Below are 23,996 nucleotides of genomic sequence, written 5' to 3' on the forward strand. Positions count from 1 at the left end.
TGAGTAGGGGATTGTGGAAAAACAAAGGTGGGTTTTGTTTTGGGAAAGGAAGGGGACCTGCCAGAAGATTGTTTTCGTTGACCTCTACGATTTTGTGGTTGAAACAAAAAATTAGCCAAGTTAGGCTACACCAAACTAAGTTGATCCACAATGTTTTGTTTCTCCAACCAAGTATTTGAAAGGATAAAAACCTTAAGGCACAGCGGAAGCCAAAACACAGAACCCAAACGTATTTAAAATTGGCATTTAAAATAGAATAATTTTGTATTGGAGTAAAATAAAAAAAAAATAGATCATGCATGCAATTCAAAATCATAATTATACAGGGAAGAAATCTTAACTTGCAGACCTTTTGACAGAAGAATTTCTCTATTGGAAATTGGGATTGGGCACCATCACTTGAAGTCCTCCATATTTTGCAGAGAAATTGAGGAAATTAGAATTGTGGAATTCTCCTTTTTTTTCTTTTAGAATTGGGAGGAAGAGAGAAGACAAAAATACCGCAGAAATTTTTTATTTATCAATCAATTGATCTCCTCTTCTTTTCTTTTTTTTTTTTCCTTTTGTTTTGATACAGGGAGAATAGGAGAAAGGATGAAAGTGAGGAGACGTGTGATTCATCTCACGTCTCTATTAATTCCCCTACTGGAGAGTTACATTTTATTTAATTAAGATTAAATAAAATTATTAATTTAATTTAATTTAATAAAACTATTTATTTGATCTAATTAAATAAAACTAATTATTTAATTTAATTAAATAAATAAAACAATAAACATTTAGATCATATTTAAATAGTTTCCTCTCACATAACCTTTTTTTTATTTAATCAATTTAATTAAATTAAATAATTAATTAATTCTTCATATATTAATCATCCAATTAAATATCACATATTTAATTTAAATTTCTCATTTGAATCATATTCAAATATATTTCTCTCATTTAACCTATAGTTTTAATGTGCATCTAATGCATATTATTTTTAACCTATAGTTTTCAATATGAATCTTATTCATTTTAAATTAATATTTGAACTCCTTTCAAATATCTCGTTATCTCATTTATTAATTTTAAATCATATCCAAAATTAATAATAAATTTTAAATCAAAATTTATATTAAAATGTATCAACATATATTAAAAAATTCTCAATTTTGAATTTGAATATTTCAAATTCATTTTTATGACAAATTACCTCAATACCCTTTGCAAGCTAAGAAGGGGAACTAATGAACTTGTAGATCAGAAGCTTCAACGATGTGAGATTAATTGACTAAACTCATTAACCAAATTAATCAATATTCGTTAACTGTGGGTACACTTCACTAACGACTCACAGCTGTACTTTTCCCACTACAATCGTTAACTGTGGGTACACTCCACTAAAGACTCACAGCTGCACTCTTCCCACTACAGATATATTTCTGTGTCCACGGACATAGACCAATAACAACAAGTTAGTCCTTCGCGAGTGTTCATAAAACCAGCTGGGTCAAATTATCGTTTTACCTCTGGGTTACCTCTACATTCTTAAGTACCAGTGCTCCTCTAATGAACACTTGTTTATGGTCCAACCATTAAACAGAAACCCCTCTCGAGCCAGTGAGAAGGTAGGGCCCTTTGTTTAAGTCCTAAAGACACCACTTAGGGAACACTCATATACTTATTCTGAAGTCAGGACGGAGTGAAATCTATCTTGTATGATTATGTTCCCAACTACCCACTCGCTTTTATCCCCAAAATGGTAGGCATATTGAGTCGGTGGAACTGGCCACTCCCACTCATACAAATCAAAAGACAATTCCTCGTGAACATGAGTTCATAATATACTCAAGAGTAAGACTAAGTTGTGTAGGTCAACAGCGTTACATCTAATGGTTACTATTTCACTATCCGGTCTTGTGCAAACTCATTGTCCAGGATACCCCCACTCGCATGTCTCCTACACGAACGCATTATATCACTGCGTTTATATCAAATATAAAGTCATTACTACAAAATTTGATATAGACTACGGCAATATAACCGTGGTTTCTTGAATTAGACTACGGGTTTGCAATCATGGTGTATTCCAGTATAGTCTATAATATATACCATGGCTAACGTTGGCCATGGTCTAAATTATACACCATGTCTAACGCCAACCATGGTCTATATGGTCATAGTGTTGGGGTTGATGCTCTAAAGTCTCGTGTCTTGTAGTTTGTAAACTGTTTGTACGAACACTTGTGTAGTATAATATATAATATTTACTTCACATCTTATTTTTTGCTCAGTTGTATGTTTTATTTGCTTTACTACAAACCAATAAACATAAATTCTCTATATGAGACCTGATCATGAAGTGTTAACGTCTCGAAGACTGTTCATGACAGAGACTTCACTTCACTAGGATGACCATTGGTAACATGACCTCAATCCTGAGTGAGTTAGGAACTCCTACCATTGAGGGCGATCCTTTGATTTGTATGGGTGCGAGTCGCCAGGTCGCCGATTCAAACCTACCATTTTAGGGATTCATCTGATTTGGGAGCTAGGAACTCAATTACACAAGATAGAATTCACTCCTTCCCTGAAGCAAGGGTAAGTAAATAGATAGCTCCCTTAAGGGCTGATTCCAGGGCTTGAACGATGTGGCACCACACACCTTCTCTTGGCTCGAGAGGTGTTCACACATAGTTAGACTATGTTGTATTGTTCATTAGAGGAATCAGTAATACTTAAGGAGTGAGATGTAACTACAGGGGAAAAATGGTAAATTGGCCCAATTGTACTTACGAGCATCTGTGAAGAGTCATCATACTTATGATTGGTTATATCCGATGGACACAGAAATATATCTGTGGTAAGAAGAGTTCAGCTGTTGGTCTTTAGTGAATGTCTGGAAGTTAATGGATGGTGGATCTCGTGGCTAAAGAGTTTAGTCAGCTATTCACATACCGTTGGAGCTTTGAGCCACAGGTCCATTAGGTCCCTTAAGTAGCTTGGATAAAGTCGAGAATCAGTATTTGGGTCAGTTTGAAATGTTCAAATTGAAAAGAGGGACTTCAATTATATATGATATAATTGAACTAGTTAATTATATATGATATAATTGACTAAATGTATGAGATACATTAATTTTGGAGGAAATTAGATATAATTATGATTTATATCAAGTGGGGGAGAAATTACTGTTGTAGATATGTGATATCAAACTATAGGGTAAAAATATAATATGATTATATTCATTCATTATTAAATTGGTTAATTATATGATAATCGGCTGAAAACCTCTCCTCGGTCGTGCGTTAGTAGGAGAATCCAAAGTCAGTTATTGTAACCGAAGAATAAAATGAATATTTGTTTCATTTTGCAAAAAAGTTCGAAAATTCGCAATTGGTATGAAAACATAGCGATGCCTAGCTTGAAAGCCTATACGATAGTTGTTCATCGTCTAAACGATCACACGCCAGGGCCTAAACAATCGCACACCAGCGCTTAAACGATCGCATGCCTATCCCTAAACAATCGCTTAGCTTTCCTAAATGATCACATAGCGTGCTGCGTTTTTTAAACGATTGTCTACCATTTATTAAACGATTGCTTAGTAAAACCTATACAATTGTGTAGCTTCTTCTAAACGATAAGCATACTTGCTATACGATAGCTCTTTCTCTCCCACTTGCTTATCGTCTACACAATTTGTCTATTCTCTGACCTCTACCAAATTCACCAAAGACCACACTTTGGATTCTCACTCCGAGAATACCAGGGCTCCAACTGGTGGTTTCGTCCCCGTTGTTCAATTGTTCGTGACTGTTCGTGTTGCTGCCATTCGTGTAGACGATCGTGCTGCTGTAGCCGACTGGTTTGCTGGGCGATAGAGTTCGCGTAGAGGTTCTTCCGCTGCTTCTAAGTTCAACGTTTAAAGAGAGTCTTTAACTGGTATGAGAACTCTTCCCCTTGTATTTTATTGTTCGAAGCATGTCGTTAATTAGTGTTAATTTGCATAACTATTTGTTGGGATGTATATGTTGTATTTCGGTCACAATGAAATCGGAAAGATTCGAATGTGCTCATGGATGCTCTTCGTTAAGAGTACCTTCAATTGGTATTAGAGTTTGGTTCTGATATTCCAATTTCATTGTTGCAACGAATTATATATACATTCTTGGTGGATGCATGTCTACTCTATTTAATCGTTAAATTGTTGTGGATGTGCGAATTAATGGCTCTTTTTCGTGGTTGTTAGTCTCAGTTTGATTTAATTATTTTATCATTTTGGTTTATTGTAAAGGTCCCTGCATTTTTGGGCATTAATAATCGTTATCGAGTCTATAATTCAAAGTCTGTTTGAGTCTTGAGTCGTTCGTGAAAAAGATCGGAGCAAGGGTTGCAATTCTTTGAGGAATGAGACGATCAAGGGTCGATCGGGTCGTGTAGACGATAGGGTAAGCGATCGCTGAGTATCGGGTCGTGTAGACGATGGGATGCTCACGTTTCGTTTAACGCGAGTGCATACTAGACGATCGTTTAGCTCAGTAAGCTTCTGGGAAATTAGAAGTCAAATTATTCAACAGCTAAAAGCCTATGGATGCATTATGCGATGTATGTTCCTAAGATATACGTTGGTAGTCATGCGTCAATGGTCATGCGTTGGAATGATAGTGCATTAATTAATGTATGCAATGACCACGCGTCCTACCACAAGTTTTCTTGCGCTCATACCAAGTATAACGCAAACACAGGTTTCTCGGGTAATCCGAGGTCGAACATAGGGACCTATAGCTATATGTTTGCAGTGATGTGCATGCGGCAGTTTAAATAAAAGAATGGAGGGGATGTTGCTACGTTAATCCTACTCTTACTCCTATCTAACAGACAACGCAATGAGAATATGCATGAAAGGTAGAGATACGACAAACCTTGACATGATATAAATGTGTGGGAAAATAGATAAAATGCGGAGTTGATTTCATTGCAATACTTAAGAGTGACCGTAAGGACAACACTAGTTAATGCAAGCCAATGCGATCATGCTACACTCATGCACGGCAAACCATTTTCCAATGGAAATGCGATGCTCTTAAGTCTAAGGCGCATGTGTTGAATGCAAAAGTGTCCATAGAGCTTATTCCTAAGTCTCTACTCTTTTCCTATGCGATGATACAAAATGCACACAACGTTGCGGTGACCGCACTCAATCGTATCCTGTCTCTAGGATGCATACAATGGGTTAATAGCAAACAGTGCTTATTCCTAAGCTCCTATCTCTTGTATTATGTATTCTAATCTGACTCTCCCAAGCCTAGATTCTGACCTGACCTTCCCAAGCCTAGATCCTATCCTTAGATTACCCTCCCGAGTATCCCTAATAGACGAATGAAGCATACATACTACAAGACAATCGCATGAACTTGGTTGACGCAAGGTTGTTACTATCCCTAGTGAACAACGCATACATTGCTTAATGCGTCCAACCACTTACCCTCCCGGGCAGTTGATTTTTGCTGACTTTACTCATAGACAAGCAATGCGTTAGCCTGTAGACAGGCATTGTCGCAGCTCCACACTAAGCAAATAAGGTTTTCTCACACACTCACGCAACGCACACCTCTCGTTGGTTTGCTACATGCTTCATATCTCTAATCCACATGACTAAGTATGCAATACCCAAGCAATCCCACTAAGTGTTGCAATGAAAGTAAAGATGCTAAGCAAGAAGATGGAGATGGAGTTGAAGGAACAGAGAAATGCATTGAAAAAAAATTGTATTAATTTCTTAATTCCAAAATGTCATACAATACAATATAGGAAAAGAAAGGAAAAGAAATGACCAGCTAGAAGCAAAACTTTGCTTCCAACGGATGTGCGTCAAGGCTGTCGGTGGTGCCATGGATAGGCCGAGGAGCTGACTCTCTCAAGTTCTAGGTCCGGTCGAAGGCTCCGGTCGTCACTCGGAATCAATGAAGGAGGTGAAAAACTCTCAGCCATCTTCCCACGCTGTTTTTCTGGATCAAGGGGAAAATCCCCTGAATGAGGGATAATCTCCATATGATTTGAATTTCAGCTCATCGACCTCTATTTATAGAGCTTAGGTCACCGACAGCATTAATTGGACTACTCTAAATCTGACGTTCGGCACGTTCGTCCTTTCTGAACCTCTGCCACTAACAGCATGGTAGGTGAAATGTCAACATCATCTTTTGGATTTTCTCGAGGTAGATGCGTTGATGCGTTCATTCTACCTACCTTGCGTTGATCCCATTAGTTTGTGTTGTCATATAGCTACATTCATTCAATGGCCGCATTCGCTTAATATCGCAACTCTACTCGATGACCGCAATCGCCTGACGAGCGAAATTCCCATGCGATGAACGCTTGTGGCTGATCACCGCAACACCTATGTGTTGATCTAATACGTTTGCCTTGCGGTGGAGAGTTTCTCTACATGCGGTCGTCTATGCGATGGTTTGGTTTCTGCGTTTGCGTTCATTTCCTGCATTAGCTACAAAAATAGAACATTGAACGCACAATTAACGCAAAATAACGGGTTAGCTGAGATTCGTCATGTTGATCGACGCAAGCTCATATTCTCATGAATTCCTATCATGATCGATGCATATTCTGCCTAACAACCTTCATAATTCTAAGTAAAAGACCTAATATGACATGCATTTCTGCATGTTATCACTTAGTAACTGACTAAATGATCGCTTGGCAATGCACGGTAAATTGTTTACCTTTCGCCACGTTAAGAGATCGCCTAGACGATCAGGCTTTGCAACCTCGTTGTCGTCGAAGCGATCATTTAGCTTTTACACCTATCGTCTAGTGCACGTTGGGCGATCGTCTACCTTCGACGTTTACTACACGATAGAGTCCTCCTGGCGGTTCAAGACCCGGTTCGCCTGTGAACCGATTCACTCAATGGAAAATGTAATAGATAGGGTTATTTCATTCCGATTTTTGTAAAGGGTCATCTCGGTCTATTAATCCTTAGTTTATTACATGCGATGTATGTTTTTTAATATGTCATATGGTATGCACATATAGTAAATCCCACCTTAGGTTATGCATTGGTCAGCATGCTCATGCATCATATAATATCAGAGTTATATTTATGCATGCATAAAAAGCATTGACATGCATCATCTTTATATTATAATTGTTATAGTATAAGGGTGAATGGAAAGCATGTTTGTTTGGTTATTACACGTATATATAAAAGTTATGTATAGTAATGACTAGACATTGCATGAAACATCACACATAGGTTAATTTATAATGGTTATAAACATCTTGTTGTACGCAATGGTTTTTTAGTTGTTTCTTTTTAAAAGTTAAAGAGAAATTAGAACTAAAAGAAATAAGAAAGACATGCATGCTCACTTAGGTTTAATTCATGTTTTAAAATGTTTAAAACTTGAATCACATAGACCTAAGATCACTGTTCTAATATGATTAGCAACACTAAGGCTTTAATCTTTTTCATCAGTTTAATAGGATTAAATTGAATAATAAAAGGTTAAAGTGTAGTAAATCTATCTACAAGGGACCTTTTGTCTAAGGCGGGTTTTGTCTAGACTGGGGTATTTAAGTTGACGGAAACGTAACACCCCTACCTGGGAACTTACCTGGAAAGGTGAATTAGATAGATTTGATAGATTTGATGTATGCATGCAAGTTAAGAACAGTTCATTAAAGTGTTTATGAGCGAAAATTAAAAAGATGACTTAGACTAAAATCAGTAGTCGGATTATCTAGGGAGAAAAGGAAAAGCGCGCAGTCCCCTCTTTCCGCCTTCCTCGTTCCTCTGGACCTTCCCCGCAGAGTGCTTCCTCAGGGCTCGAACCTGCAAAGTGATCACAACAATCTCCCTTTAGGGTCTTTATTAAGATGGTGGTAGGTTACACACAGCGATCCAGGTTAATGAACCTCTAGGTAGAACATTCAGTGGGAGGTACTTGGGGCAAAAGATGCTTCATTTAAACCTTTCATGTTTCTTCTAAATAGTCCACACCGTGAGATATACCCTCGGCCTCGAGGCACCTTTAGTGTGTCCCCCTAACAGATGGTGTTAGATAGGTCAATATCAAGGTAGATGAGGGCAGCCATGTTAGCATAATCTTGCATTCATTGTCGGAGAGCTTCTTGCACTTTGTTAGCAATGTGATTCTTAACAAAGTGAAATATAACCTTACAACTCTCCTCAATGAGTTGCAAACCTACCAATCTTTACGAAAAAGTATGGAGAGGAAGAAGGGTGAGGCAAATGTTGCTTCATCCTCCAGGAGGTTCCATAGAGGTTCGACCTTAGGGACGAAGTCTGCACCTTCTACTTCTAACTCTGCAAAGGGGAAGAAGAAGAAGGGTGGTAAGGTAAAAGGGAAGGTACCTGCTAACCCACCGCCTGTCACCCCAAGGAGGTGTCCACTGGATGAAAAGGGAAAGTGTTTCCACTGCAATCAGGATGGACACTAGAAGAGGAATTATCCTCGCTATCTGAAACAGAAGAAGGCCGCCAAGGCTAAAGCCAAGGCAGATAAAGGTAAATATGATTTACTTGTACTTGAATCTTGTTTAGTGGATGATGATTCTGCCTGGATAATTGATTCGGGCACCATTAACCACGTCGTCACAGCTGTGGTAGTGGGAAGGGTTCAGTTAGCTTTACAGAATAGGTTTCTCATTCTGAAAGATGTATATATTGTTCCCGAACTTATGAGGAACCTCATTTCTGTAAAGTGTTTATTGCAATATAAATACACTATTTTTTTTAATGTGGATAAAGCGTTTATTCATAAAGATGGTGTTATTATTTGTACAGCAAATCTGGAATCTAATTTATATGTGCTAAGGTCGTTAGCCATTAATTCCCTCCATGACACAGAATTTTTTAAACTGTCGTAACTCAAAAAAAACATCAACGTATTTCTCCAAAAGAAAATGCCCATTTTGGCATCTTCGTTTAGGGCACATCAATCTCAATAGGATTGAGAGATTCGTGAAAAAAAGACTTCTAACTGAGTTAGAAGAAAATTCTTTACCAGTGTGCGAGTCTTGCCTTGAAGGTAAGATGACTAAACGACCTTTTACTGGAAAAGGTTATAGAGCCAAGGAGCCTCTTGAGTTAGTACATTCTGACCTTTGTGGTCCTATGAATGTACGAGCCCGAGGTGTCTATGAGTATTTTATCAGTTTTACCGATGATTACTCTAGGTACGGGTATGTTTATCTTATGCAATGAAAGTCTGAATCCATTGAAAAGTTCAAAGAGTTCAAGGCTAAAGTTGAAAACACATTGGATAGACGGATTAAAACACTTCGATCGAATCGAGGTGGAGAGTTTTTGGACTCGGAATTCCAGGACTATTTCATAGAACATACAATCGTTTCCCAACTCTCAGCACCGGGTACACCTCAATTAAATGGCGTAGCGAAGAGGAGAAATGGGACCTTGTTGGACATGGTTCATTCGATGATGAGTTACGCTTCCTTACCGGACTCGTTTTGGGGTTTCGCAATGAAGATTGCGGTATATATACTTAACTATGTTCCCTCTAAGAGTGTTGTGATAACTTCTCTGGAGTTGTGGAACAGGCGTAAAGCTAGTTTACGTCACTTCTGCATTTGGGGTTTCCCTGCACACGTGCTTGAGGCTAATCCCAATAAGTTGGAACCACGGTCGAGGTTATGCCTATTTGTAGGTTACCCCAAAGGTACACGAGGGGGTTGTTTTTATGATCCAATGGAAAATAGGGTGTTTGTTTCAACAAACGCTACTTTCCTTGAGGATGATCATATGAGGTAGCACAGTCCATGAAGTAAAGTCGTGTTGCGTGAGCTTTCCAATGAAATTACTAGAACTTCAACAAGAGTTGTTGAAGAGCCTGCTACATTAGCAAGAGTTGTTGATGGGAGTTCATCTAGTAGGTCAGTTCCACCTCAAGAGTTAAGAGAACCTCGACGTATGGGAGGGTTGCATACCCACTGTTCGCTATCTGGGTTTCACGAAAATCCTTGCTATGGTAGCAGATGACGACGTTGAGGATTCGTTGTCTTATCAGAAGATAATGGAGGATGTTAACTGGGATGAATGGGTCAAAGCCATGGATCTCGAGATGGAGTTTATGTACTTCAACTCAGTATGAGATCTTGTAAATCAGCCTGATGGGGTAAGACCTATAGGTTGTAAATAGATCTACAAGCGCAAACGGGGTGCTGATGGGAAGGTACAGACCTTCAAGGCTCGACTTGTGGCAAATGGTTATACCCAGGTAGAGGGAGTTGACTATGAGGAGACTTTCTCACATGTTGCCATATTAAAGGCGATCCGGATCCTCTTGTCCATTGCAGCTTATTATAATTATGAGATCTGGCAAATGGATGTCAATACGGCCTTTCTAAATGGCAATCTTGAGGAGACCATTTACATGGTGCAACCCGAGGGATTCATAGCCCAAGGTCAAGAGCAAAATATTTGCAAGCTGAATCAGTCCATTTACGGTCTGAAATAGGCGTCTAGATCTTTGAACATACGGTTTGATATTGTGATCAAGTCGTATGGCTTTGACCAAAACGTTGATGAATCTTATGTCTACAAGAAGATCATCAACACTTTAATAGTCTTCTTAGTGTTGTACGTAAACGATATATTACTCATTGGGAATGATTTAGGTCTACTGACTGCAGTTAAGAACTGGCTAGCAACCCAATTCCAAATGAAATATTTGGGAGAGCTCAGTCTATTCTAGGTATACAAATCTTTCAGAATCGTATGAACAAAGTACTAGCTCTATCTCAGACATCGTACATTGACAAGATATTGCTCAAGTACTTGATGCAAGACTCCAAGAGGGGTCTACTGCCATTCAGGCATAGAGTCACTTTGTCTAAGAACATGTGTCCTAAGACGCCTCAAGAGGTTGAGAAGATGAGACGGGTCCCATATGCGTCTGTCGTTGACAGTTTGATGTACGCGATTCTCTATACTTGTCCAGACATCTGCTATGTTGTGGGCATAGTCAGTAGGTATCAGTCTAACCCAGGCCAGGGTCACTGGATCGTAGTGAAGAACATCCTCAAGTATCTTTCGAGAACGAGAGACTACACGCTCGTGTATGGATCTAGGGCTTTAATCCTTACTGGATACACAGATTCTGACTTTTAGACTGATAAGGACTCTCGCAAGTCAACATCAGGGTCAGTTTTTACTCTTAGCGGAGGGGTTGTAGTGTGGCGAAGCACTAAGGAGGGGTGCATCACCGACTCCACTATGGAGGCGGAGTACGTAGCGGCTTGCGAAGCTGCTAAGGAAGCCGTCTGGCTCAGAAAGTTCTTGACAGAACTGAAGTTGTTCCAGATATGTCTAGGCTCATTACACTATATTGTGATAATAATGGGGCAGTAGCGAACTCCAAGAAGCCGAGGAGTCACAGGTGCAGTAAACACATAGAGCGAAAGTATCACCTAATCCGTGAGATAGTGCATCGAGGGGACGTGATCGTCATGGAGATCGCTTCGGAACATAATGTTGCTAACCTGTTTACGAAGGCTCTCACGGCTACAGTGTTTGAGAGTCACCTAAGGTGCATGGGTCTACAGGATCGCCCGTGACTGGACTAGGGCAACTGGGAGATTTTTTTGCACTGGGCTTTTATGCCCTAGTTTATTTTTTTGTACTATTTTTTATGTACACCCCACTTCTCTTTAGGACAAGTGAAAGATTGTTGGGGTTGATGTCCTAAATTCTCGCGTGCTGTAGTTTGTAAACTGTTTGTACGAACGCTTGTGTTATATAATATATGATATTTACTTCACATCTTGTTTTTTGCTTAGTTGTATGTTTTATTTGCTTTACCACAATCCAATAAATATAAAATCCCTGGTTATCTGTATGTAACTTAAGCATGTATGTGGTGACATATAAGTGGATCATGTCTTGAGTGATAACCAAAATGGTCTGTAGTATATGAATATAGGAGGGAAACCTTATCCTGGTAACGCTTCGGATGTGGCTCGCTTTGCGGAATGGTCACAAGTGTTGTGACTTATCATAGATGGTCTGATCTTGATCATTCATGTAGGGGACATACGAGCAGGGGCGTCCTATACAAAGAGTTTGTATAAGACCTGACCACGAAGTGTTAACGTCTCGTTATATAACACTGTTCATGATAGAGACTTCACTTCACTAGGATGACCATAGGTAACATGACCTCAATCCTGAGTGAGTTGGGAACTCCTGCCACTAAGGGCGGTCCTTTGATTTGTATGGGTGCGAGTAGCCAGGTCGCCGATTCAAACCTACCATTTTGAGGATTCGTTTGATTTGGGAGTTGGGAACTCAGCTACACAAGATGGAATTCACTCCTTCTCCAAAGTAATGGTAAGTAGATAGATTGCTCCCTTAAGGGCTGATTCCAGGGCTTGAACGATGTGGCACCACACACCTTCTCTTGGCCCGAGAGGTGTTCACACATAGTTGGACTATGTTGTATTGTTCATTAGAGGAATCAGTGGTACTTAAGGTGTGAGATGTAACTATAGGGACAAAATGGTAAATTGGCCAGTTGTACTTATGAGCATCTGTGATGGTTCATCGTACTCATGACTGGTTATATTCGATGGACACAGAAATATATCTGTGGTAAGAAGAGTTTAGCTGTTGGTCTTTAGTGAATGTCTGGCAGTTAACAGATGGTGGATCTCATGGCTAAAGAGTTTAGTCAGCTATTCACGGACTGTTGGAGCTTCGAGCCACAAGTCCATTAGGTCCCCTGGGTAGCTTAGATAAAGTCGAGAATTAGTATTTAGGTCAGTTTGAAATATTCAAATTGACAAGAGAGAGTTCGGTTATATATGATATAATTGAACTGATTAATTATATATGATATAATTGACTAAATGTATGAGATATATTAATTTTGGAGGAAATTAGATATAAATATGATTTATATCAAGTGGAGGAGAAATTATTGTAGTAGATATGTGATATCAAACTATAAGGTAAGAATATAATTTGATTATATTCATTAATTATTAAATTGGTTAATTATATGATAATTGGCCGAAAACCTCTCCTCAGTCGTGCGTTAGTGGAAGAATCCGAAGTCAGTTATTGTAACCAAAGAATAAAATGAAAATTTGTTTCATTTTGCTAAAAGTTTGAAAATTCGTAATCGTTGTGAAAACATAACGATCGCCTAGCTTGAGAGCCTATACGATAGTTGTTCATCGTCTAAACGATCACATGCTTGTCCCTAAACGATCTTCTTAGCTTTCCTACGATCGCATAGTGTACTGCGTTTTCTAAACGATCGTCTACTATTTATTAAACAATCGCTTAGTAAAACCTACACGATTGTGTAGCTTCTTCTAAACAATAAGCACACTTGCTATACGATAGCTCTTTCTCTCCCACTTGCTTATCGTCTACACGATTTGTCTTTTCTCTGACCTCTACCAAATTCACCAAAGACCACACTTTGGATTCTCACTCCGAGAATACCAAGGGCTTCAACTGGTGGTGTCATCCTCACTGTTCACTTTTTCGTGATTGTTTGTGTTGCTGCCGTTCGTTTAGATGATCATGCTGCTACAGCCGACTGGTTTATTGGGTGATAAAGTCCGTGTAGAGGTTCTTCCGCTGCTTCTGAGTTCGACGTTTGAAGAGAGTCTTCAACTGGTATGAGAACTCTTTCCCTTGTATTTTATTATTCGGAGCATGTCGTTAATTAATGTTAATTTTTATAACTATCTGTTGGAATGTATATGTTGTCTTTCAGTCACAATGAAATCGGAAAGATCCGAATGCGCTCATGGATGCTCTTCGTTAAGAGTTCCTTCACATAGACCATGGCTGACATTAATTGTGGTTTATAGTGTAGATCATGAGTTACATTAATCTGGTCATAATTGATAAAACTAATTAATAAACCTCACAAAAAAATAGGCTTGGTCTATCACTACAGACTATAGTTGACATCAGTTGTGTTATAAACCAATAGTCATCCAAACTATATCAATTAAATGAAATCTTCAATTCACACGAATAAGTTCAACTTTAATCAACTAAAGTCCAATCAAATTATATACATAAATGAAAGATAAGAATATAATAACTTAAAAAAGCACTAAACCAATTGAGCAGACTAAAACTATTATAAATCATTTTCTACATAAAAGTATTTTAATTTTGAAGTAATTATTCCCACTCATTGCATATTTCAGCAATCTCAACTTGAGCACGTTTCCTTTTTTTTTCAGCGTGATAAATTGAAAGAAAATGAACAAAAGATAAATGTTAGAATATAGAACTTTAAATTCTTATAATTACTCTAATCTTCTCAACCACCATAATGGAATTTAAGAGTAGAGTGCTCACATTAAACTTTAATTTCACCTTTTGAAGTGTCTCTAAGTTAACATTTCTGAATAAACTTTCAATTTAAAGTAAAAACTTATATGAACTATCAACATACATCATTCCACTAGAGATTTTAAGATTAAAAATTGAAGCCTTAAAAGTGATAAGATGAATTGTTATTGTATGTTGCAAATGTGATAATTAATTCTTTTAGTCCTTGAAAGAACTAAAAGTTACAATATTCCAACTCTAACTAGAAGACAAATAACATCATAACAAGTTATTATATTATGATAATGAATTGACAAAATAATTGAAATAAAAAAAGTTACAATGTTCTAATTCTAACTAAAACAAAAATTAACATCATAACAAGTTAATGTGTTAGGATAAAGAAGAAATTTTTCCGTCTTTATAGACAAAAATGAGGTTCTCCTATAATGAGACAAAAAAACAACCAAATTCAAAAACATGTTTAAGATATTTAATTATTTTTCAATTTATGCATATTAAAGACACTTAAAAAAAGACCAAAGAATGTATACTAAATATTACTAACATGTCTCAACAACAACAAAAAATGTTGAACAATTAAACCCAACAACTAGAAATTAAAAATCAATTTAAACAATCATGAGAGAAAGTAAGAATCTAAATGAAGAAATAGTGAGAAAAACCTGTGCAAAGTGGATTGATGTTGAATGACTTTATTATGTTACTTGATAGAGAAATTGGAGAATTGAGAGATACAAGTTATTTTTGCTCTTAAGTTGGAACAACTAAGGTTTTTAATGATAAATTCTCCTCATTTTTAGTAGAAACGCATGGAATTATTCAAACACTAGCAAACTCATACAAAAGAAGTTTTACTACTGAATATCACGGCGCTAACGCATTGTATTGCAGGATTTCAACACGAGGATTAACGCTAACGCATTAGAGAAGTGCCGCAGGGAAAGCTCTAACACATGGGCCATGCGTCAGAGGGAGTTCAACGCAGAGAAGATTCATTGATCCAGGCTGATTGTGTCACGTCACCACTTGCAAGTATGGGCACCTGCAGCAGGTGGCATTTGAAAAGATTCCAAGCAGCAGGCGCCATTTGAAAAGCTTCCAAGCAGCAAGCGGCGTCTGAAAAGCTTTCGAGAGTCAGGTGGCTGACCAGGGCATGGACTTTAATGCTAACCAGGATATGGACTTTAATGCTGCCCATTCACCAAGTGGACATGACCAACGCCTATAAATAGATGAAGTCCCTCCAGAGTTCGCAGTGAGAAAATTATTTAGTTCAGAAATTATTAAGATCCTTACTCTCTGTAATTAGTGTAGTCGTAGTTTAAGTTGTGTTGTGGTGTCAAGACGATCAGAAGAGTTGAGAACTACCACCACCGCCGATCAGGGAGCAGAGGAAGCCAAGCTTGAGAAAGAACTTCGTCCTCTTCCTATACAAGTGATTATACACAACAGAATTGAGCCAAAGAGATATAAGAAATTGTACTCTGCGGCTTGACTCAGTTTCCGTCATCTCATTTATCACTTGATTGAATATTGCTTTTGTAAAGACAATTTGCTTCTTTATAAAATTCATATATTTGATCCATCACATTTTTGCCATTGTTCTTGTTCATGTTGAATGCATTTATACTTTATGCAAATTTTTATTTCAACGCTTAAGCCAACTTGATCAATTGGTAAAATCATCTTTAACTTAGATTGTTCGAAAGAATAACTAAGTCACATCAAGTAGGACGCCTAGTATAGCTAGAGATAGATTTACTGGTGTTTATTGCATTCTGTGTTAGACGCATGCAACCTAGAGATGGGTTTTGTAAAGTACGCATGAACAAAAGATAAGCAAATCATCCCATCTCATCCACATCACATTCTGGTTTGTGTACACTCATCTTAGACCGATGCATCCACTTACATTAAACTCCATTTTCGCATGATCCATCACTCACCACTCAACTTTTTTGTATCTTCTTGCACAGGCACAGCACTTTAGTGTAAATAACACATCTCTCATTCATTTAGGAAAACCCCTATAATAGATACAACACAAGGTCTGCGTTTTTTTAACTGAATCCCTGAGTTCGACCCTGGACTTGCCAGGAACCTAAATTAGATTTATACTTGGGTCTAGTTTAGGAAAACTTTAACGTAATTAATAGGAGTGTCGTGCGTTCTGATTGCATATCTTTAACGCATCAACGCGTTTCAATTACTTAAACGCATCATAGCATCAACGCACCATTTATACTTAGCACTTATTTTTCCAACTTATTTTATACAATACACTCCCTGCTCGAATCACGACAACAACGAACAAGTTTTTGGCGCCGTTGCCAGGGATTCAGAAACAAGACTAACCAGAAATTTCGTTTGTATCTGTTGTAGGAACACTTTGGTCGAAGGAGTATTACAAGCTAAGCCTAAGCTTGTGAACGTTTATGAGTAAGGAGAGCACTCCTGAACTCAGATACGACCCCGAGATTGAAAGGACCTTCCAACATAGGAACCGATCTAATCGTCGTCGAATGTTGAGGCAACAATTTCTCAGACAATAGAACGAGCAATGAGCAATGGCGGAAGAACAAGCAAATCAGCAACTAGCTCATGCTGCACAGAATCCAATCCTAATGGCGAACAGCAGCATGTGTCCAATGAAAGAGTACGCGTCCCCTATACTGTATGATTTCTCTCCAAGAATCATCTACCCAACACCAGATGGGACCAGGTTTGAGATGAAATCTGTAATGCTTCAAATGCTCTAGACTGTTGGAAAATTTGGGGGTGGTTGTGGTGAAGATCCTCACGCCCACATGAAGCGTTTCCTAGAAATGTGTAATTCATTTGTGATTCCTGGAATCACACGAGAAACGATCAGGTTGTCTCTGTTCCCCTATTCTTTGTGTGATGACGCAAAAAAATGGGTGAGCTCACTGGAGCTTGGTGAAATCACCACTTAGGAGAAGTTGGTGGAAAAATTTATGCAAAAGTACTTCCCACCTACCACCAACGCGAGGAGGCGTCGAGAGATTATGAACTTTGAACAAGAAGAAGCTGAAACCTTAAGTGCCGCATAGGAGTGTTTTAAGGGATTGGTCAAGAATTGCCCAAACCATGGACCACCTCTAACTATCCAAATGGAGACGTTTTATGGAGGATTTAATAGAGCATCGCAAATGGTAGCAGACGCAGCAACAGCTGGTGGACTTATGAATAAATCTTACACTGAGGCTAAAGAGATATTAAACCGCATTGCTAAACACAACATGGAATGGGTGGACGATACGTATGATGGAAGAACTGACAAAAAGAAGAGATCTCAGAACGTTACTTCTATCGATGCCAACGCAATAGCCACACTTTCTACTCAAGTGGCTACAATGACCAGCCTTTTGCAAAACATAACGCTAGGAAACGCATCAAATCAGCAGAAGGTGAATTAGGTAGAAGCGTTGGGGCAGCCCATGGTTAGCTGTGTGGGCTGTGGAGATTCTCATTCCTATGCTGAATGTCCACAAAACCCGCAATCAATATGCTTCATCAAAAACAACCCATTTTCCAATACATATAATCCTAGATGGAAAAACCATCCAAATTTTTCTTGGATAGGAGGAAATCATCAAGAGCACCACCCAAGGCCGAACCAACAGCAAAGGAATAGACCGCCGCCTGCATTTCAACAAACGCATCAGCCACATCAACAGTCCTTTAATAGAGAAGTACAGGCATCGAGCTCAGGATCTCCGCTTGAGAACCTATTGAAGGAATACATAGCCCAGAATGATGCGCTGCTGAAAAGTCAAGTGTCATCTATCAGAAACCTGGAAATCCAGGTAAGGAAGATAGCGAGCAAGTTGAAAAGCAGGCAGTCTGGAGTTCTACCTAGCAATACTGAAATGCCTGGGAACAACAATGGGAAGGAGCAATTTCACGCGTTGACGTTGTGAAGTGGAAAAGCTCTTGAAGAAAGAAGAATGAATCCAAGAAGTAGCAGTCCTTTGAAAGAACGCATCACATGTTCAATGGATCAAGAAGAAAGAACGTCGGAGACTACAAGCCATTCAGAACCCAGTACGTCTAACACGGGAAAGCCTGGGGTGCCGTTGAATGCACCATTCCCTAGGGTCTGATGAAGAAGAATGATGAACAACAATTGAAGCGCTTTCTTGAGCTCCTAAGGCAGTTGCATATCAACATTCCACTTATAGAGGCCTTGGAGCAGATGCCAACATATGTCAAATTTTTTAAGGACGTATTGACAAAGAAAAGAAGAGTCAATGAGAGGGAAGTAATCGCACTAACGCATGAGTGCAACGCGTTAGCAAGCAATAGTCTACTAAAGAAGCAGAAGGACCCTGGAAGCTTCACAGTTCCTTGCTCGATAGGAGGATTGGATGTGGGTCATGCATTGTGTGATTTGGGAGCCAACATTAATCTCATGTCATTCTCAATTTTTAAGAAATTAGGAATTGGCGAAGCACAACCCACTTCTGTTACTCTTGAACTTGCTGACAGAACAATTAAGTACCCAAAATGAAAGATTGAAGACGTTCTGGTAAAGGTTGACAACTTCATATTCCCAACAGACTTTATTATCTTGGACTATGAAGCAGATAGGGAGGTACCAATTATTCTTGGACGCCCCTTCCTAGCTACTGGGAAAGTTTTAATTGACGTGCATAAAGGCAAATTAACTATGCGCGTAGATAATCAAGAGGTGAAGTTTAATGTGCTCAACGCATTGAAGTTCCCAGATAGTGAAGATTATTAACTAAATAGTATTAAGTTGCCTGAAGAAGAGACCCATGTATGTGAGGTCCTCGCGTTGGAGAACCTGAAAGAATCAGAGCCGCCAAGTCTAAGTGAGCGGCAGACAAAACCAACACGTCCATCACTTGAGGAACCACCAGAACTCGAGTTGAAACAGTTACCTGGACATCTGAAATACGCATTCCTTGGAACCAACAACACTTTACCTGTGATCATTTCCGCAAATCTTACAAAGCCCAACGAGCAATCTCTCTTGCAGATGTTGAAAAAGCACAAGCATGTAATAGGCTGGACGCTTGCGGATATCCGTGGCATTAGTCCATCTTATTGCATGCATAAGTTAGGCTGGAAGAAGGGAAGTCGGGGTCAATTGAGCCTCAAAGAAGGCTGAATCTCATAATGAAAGAAGTGGTCAAGAAAGAAATTTTAAAATGGTTGGAGGCGGGAGTCATCTATCCTATATCCGACAGTAGTTGGGTAAGTCCAGTTCAATGCGTTCCCAAGAAAGGGGGAACGATTGTGATAGTCAACAACAATAATGAACTCATACCCTCGAGGACTGTCACAGGCTGGCGCATCTATATGGATTACAAAAAGCTCAATGCGGCAACTAAAAAAGACCACTTCCCCTTTTCTTTCATCGATCAAATGCTTAACAAACTTGCAGGCAAAGAATTTTATTGCTTTCTTGATGGATACTCTGGTTATAACAAAATTTTGATAGATCTGGAAGATCAGGAGAAGACAACATTTACCTGTCCCTTTGGAATATTTGCATTCAGACGCATGCCCTTTGGACTGTGTAATGCACCTGGGACATTTCAAAGATGTATGATGGCTATCTTCTCTGACTTCCTAGAAAAAGACCGTTGAAGTCTTCATGGATGATTTTTCAGTCTTTGGAGACTCATTCCAATCATGCCTAGATAATTTGGAGGTCGTCCTCGCTCGATGCGAGGAAACAAACTTGGTGCTGAATTGGGAGAAATGTCACTTCATGGTGACTGAAGGAATTGTCTTAGGGCACAAAGTATCTAAGGCTGGCCTGGAAGTAGATGAAGCCAAAATAGATGTCATAGCAAAACTTCCACACCATCAAATGTTAAAACTTTACGAAGTTTTCTAGGGAATGCTGGCTTCTATAGACGGTTCGTTAGAGGATTCTCTCAGATTGCGCGACCTCTAGCGCATTACTAGAGGCAAACCGACCCTATGATTTTAATGAAGACTGCACTGACGCGTTTGAAACCTTGAAGTATGCGTTGACGACAGCTCCAGTACTAATAACACAGGAGTGGATGCAGCACTTTATTCTCATGTGCGACGCGAGTGATGTGGCAGTAGGAACAATGTTAGGGCAGAAGAAGGGAAATTTGATAAATCTCATCTCTTACGCGTCCAAAACACTAAATGACTCTCAGGAATACTACACCACCACTGAAAAAGAAATGTTGGCTGTAGTATTTGGTATTGAAAAGTTTAGATCTTACCTAGTTGGTGTGTCAACCACCATATATACTGATCACCCAACCATAAAATTCTTGATGAGTAAAATGGACGCGAAGCCAAGATTGATAAGATGGGTGTTACTACTACAGGAGTTTGATATAGATATTCAGGACAGAAAGGAAACCAAGAACCAGGTGGCTGACCAGGCTAGAACATCAAGAAATGCAAGATCAAGAAAGTGAAATCAAGGACGCATTCCCTGATGAAAGCCTATTTAGAGTTGAAGGCAGGGAACCTTGGTATGTGGACATCGTCAATTACTTAACTACCAAGTAATTTCCTAGGAACTTCAACTCTCAGCAAAAGAAATGGTTAATACATGACAGCAAGTTTTATTTTTGGGATGAACCGTTTCTATATAAGTAAGGCCTTGACTCCATAATGCGTCGATGCGTTCCAGAGGAGGAGACACAATACATCTTAGCTGAGTGTCATGACTCTTCTTACGAAGGGAATTTCGGTGAGCAGATAACCAATGCGAAGATCCTTCAAAGCGGATACTTCTGGCCAACCCTCTTCAAAGACGCGAGGGAGTTTGTTCATAATTGTGACCCCTGCCAACGCACCGGGAATATTTCTTCAAGGGATGCAATGCCCTTGAACAATATTCTCAAAGTTGAGTTGTTTGATGTTTGGGATATTTATTTTATGGGACCATTTCCCTTATCCTGCGGCCAACAGTATATCTTGCTTGCAGTAGACTATGTGTCAAAATGGGTAGAAGCAGTAGCCTGTGCTAAGAATGATGCGTCCACTGTTTCCAAGTTTCTTACCAGGAACATTTTCACGCGATTTGGAACGCCAAGAGCCATGATAAGCAACGAAGGTACGCACTTCATTAATCGCATCATTTCTAAATTACTTGCAAAATATAATGTTAGGCACAAGATCGCTACTGCCTACCACCCACAAACAAACGGTCAAGCGGAAGTATCCAATCGAGAAATCAAATCTATCCTGGAGAAAGTCGTCAATGCAACGCGGAAGTATTGGTCACAGAGGCTGGATGAAGCTCTCTGGGCCTACAGGACTGCTTACAAAACCCCTATAGATATGTCTCCATACTCTCTTGTATTTAGAAAAGCTTGTCACTTACCTTTAGAGTTGGAGCACAAGGCGTTTTGGGCAGTTAAGAAGCTAAACATGAACTTGGACGCCGCAAGCGCTCAACGCAAACTTCAGCTCAATGAGCTCGAGGAGTGGCGATTGAACGCGTACGAGAACAATAAGCTATACAAAGAGAAGACAAAGAATTGGCATGATCAATGCATCAGTAAGAAAGAACTTGTTGTTGGCCAAAAAGTTCTATTGTTCAATTCACATCTGCGTTTGTTTCCAGGGAAGTTAAAATCCAAGTGGCCAGGACCCTTTATCATTAAGACAATCTTTCCATATAGAGCAGTGGAATTAATTCGAGAGGATGGCACCAACACATTTAAAGTAAATGGCCAAAGAGTAAAGCCATACTTTGAAGATGGACTGGAACGTCAAAAGTCATCTCTCGCACTACGCAAAGCCAGCCGAGGCCCGCGTCAAAGTATCCCTGCATTCGCATCGCCATATATTTCAGGGACGCTTTCTTTATCCTTGTCTTTTTGCATTTTGTATTTTATAATGCGTTTGAGTTTGTTGGTTTGTTTGTCTGCCTATGATTTCAAGATTTATTGTTCTTTGTTTCTGCCTTCATAAATTAGAAATTTTACTTGTTTTCTTTTTAAAAGTGGTATAATCGAGTTGGGAATAACGGACGCATTAGACTCAAGTCTAACGCATGGCCCAGTTGAAAGGACGCATCTCGAGAATACAAAAGCACTCGAGTGCTTCGAAACCCCAGACGTCTCTTCAGCTTTACATTTATTACAGACGTCAGGCGCCGCCTGACGTCAGCCCACTAACCCCCTCTCAGCCTACAAAAAGATCGAACGGTTCATTTCCTTCTTCCTTTTCATTTCACTCCCGAGCTCTCTGAAATGAAAAAGAAAAAAAAAACCCTAGCCTCTCCGTTTCCTTCACCTCTAATCTGCTCAAGCTTATCTCCGGCCACAATGTCGTTTGCTTCATATAGTCAGAAACAGACCATGAGCTTTGAGAATGACTCACCGGTAAGTTCCTACTCTTCCTCGTCTGTTTCGCTTTCGCCTCCCCCGAGCCCTAAAAAAACCTCCAAACCCTCTGTCCAATCCAAACCTACGCACAGTGGAGCAACCTCCTCTTCCTCCCAAAGGCCGTCGAAGCCCACCACAACACCCACAAAACTCCCTTCCAAAACCTCCAAATCCATCGCTACTCTTCCAGCCAAGACCCCTTAACCAAAACCCAAAACTACCCCTAAGCCGAAGCCCAAAACACCTGCAAAATCGAGGCTGCGTCCGTCATTTACAGTTGCCTCTAAGCCCTACACCAAGCCTGCCCCACCACCATTCATTCCTAACATAACCCCAGTGGGTGCAACGCAGGACCCACTTCCAGCCTAACTTCACAATGCCCCATCTCCAGCCATACGCCCACCGCCTCCACTTTCAATCCAACCTTAGCAACCATCTACCCTGTCGACTCAGACGCATCTAGCCAACCACCGCATTCGCCCATCGTCATATCCTTCCCTGGGACGCATCATACCCCAGTGGGCACCCTTCCATTCACTCCACCCATACCCCCCTTTGATAGTCCTGCGTCAGAGCGTAACCCTGAAGAGTTGGCTGAATTGGCTCGACTGGACGAGCAGGAAGTATTTAGAGCTATTTTGGCGAGCCTCAATCAAGACCAAGAGGAAAATCAAGTGATGCGTTCTGATCCACCTAACGCATCACTCGAGTTGGACAAAGTAGAGCGATACGCTATGATGCTAGAGGCAGAATTAGAAGAAGAAGATAGAGAAGAAGAAAATAGGAGAATTGGCCCAGAAGCGTCTCAATCACATCAAACCGACACGAATGAAGGGCCTTTAAAATCAAAGAGAGTAACAAGGAAGAGAAAGTTAATATTGGAGGAAGAAGATGAGCAATCTGCATCCGACCCTGAGGATGCAACGCATGGGAGTTGCTCAAGGCACGACGCACTAGGAAGGACTTGGAAGACTACCAGCCTGCAAAGCAAGGGCGAAGGAAGACGGCTCTCCAAATAGAATTGGAGAATGAATTAAGAGAACTGGCAAGAGAAGCCAAAGAGCACGCGGCAAGAAAATGCAAGGTAACGACGCGTTACCTAAGAAGACCTCGGGAAGAAAGCGTCAATTCAATGATATACTTGTAAAAAAGGGCTTCTTTCCCGAGCACCATCCACTGCCTATATACATAACAGAAACAATAAACGCATTGGGGTGGAGTCAGTTCTGCATTGGGCACACACATAT

At 39.7% G+C, this 23,996-nt stretch overlaps 1 protein-coding gene and 1 non-coding gene across 2 annotated transcripts; one reads left to right on the top strand and one right to left on the bottom strand.

Annotated features, from left to right (window-relative positions):
• Nucleotides 1-17,383: 17,383 nt before the first annotated feature.
• Nucleotides 17,384-17,486, bottom strand: LOC120078907 (small nucleolar RNA R71). Its single transcript, XR_005482182.1, has one exon. It is a non-coding gene; the product is annotated as a small nucleolar RNA R71 (small nucleolar RNA).
• A 3,749-nt stretch (nucleotides 17,487-21,235) lies between these two features.
• On the top strand, nucleotides 21,236-23,768 carry LOC120077430 (uncharacterized). Its single transcript, XM_090313643.1, has 2 exons — nucleotides 21,236-22,181; nucleotides 23,101-23,768. Exons 1-2 carry the CDS (start codon nucleotides 21,236-21,238, stop codon nucleotides 23,766-23,768), a joined length of 1,614 nt encoding a protein of 537 aa, XP_090169769.1.
• The last annotated feature ends 228 nt before the right edge of the window (nucleotides 23,769-23,996 follow it).

Source organism: Benincasa hispida, chromosome 5 (genome assembly GCF_027475165.1).
Source record: "Benincasa hispida cultivar pf3 chromosome 5, pf3_genome.v1.1, whole genome shotgun sequence".
NCBI classification, from domain to species: Eukaryota; Viridiplantae; Streptophyta; class Magnoliopsida; order Cucurbitales; family Cucurbitaceae; genus Benincasa; species Benincasa hispida.

Coding starts and splice junctions, on each gene's coding strand:
- LOC120077430 (XM_090313643.1), top strand. CDS start 21,236: ATGCCCTTGAACAATATTCTCAAAGTTGAGTTGTTTGATGTTTGGGAT. Junction 22,182..23,100: donor CAGCCGAGGCCCGCGTCAAA/GTATCCCTGCAT, acceptor GGTGCAACGCAG/GACCCACTTCCAGCCTAACT.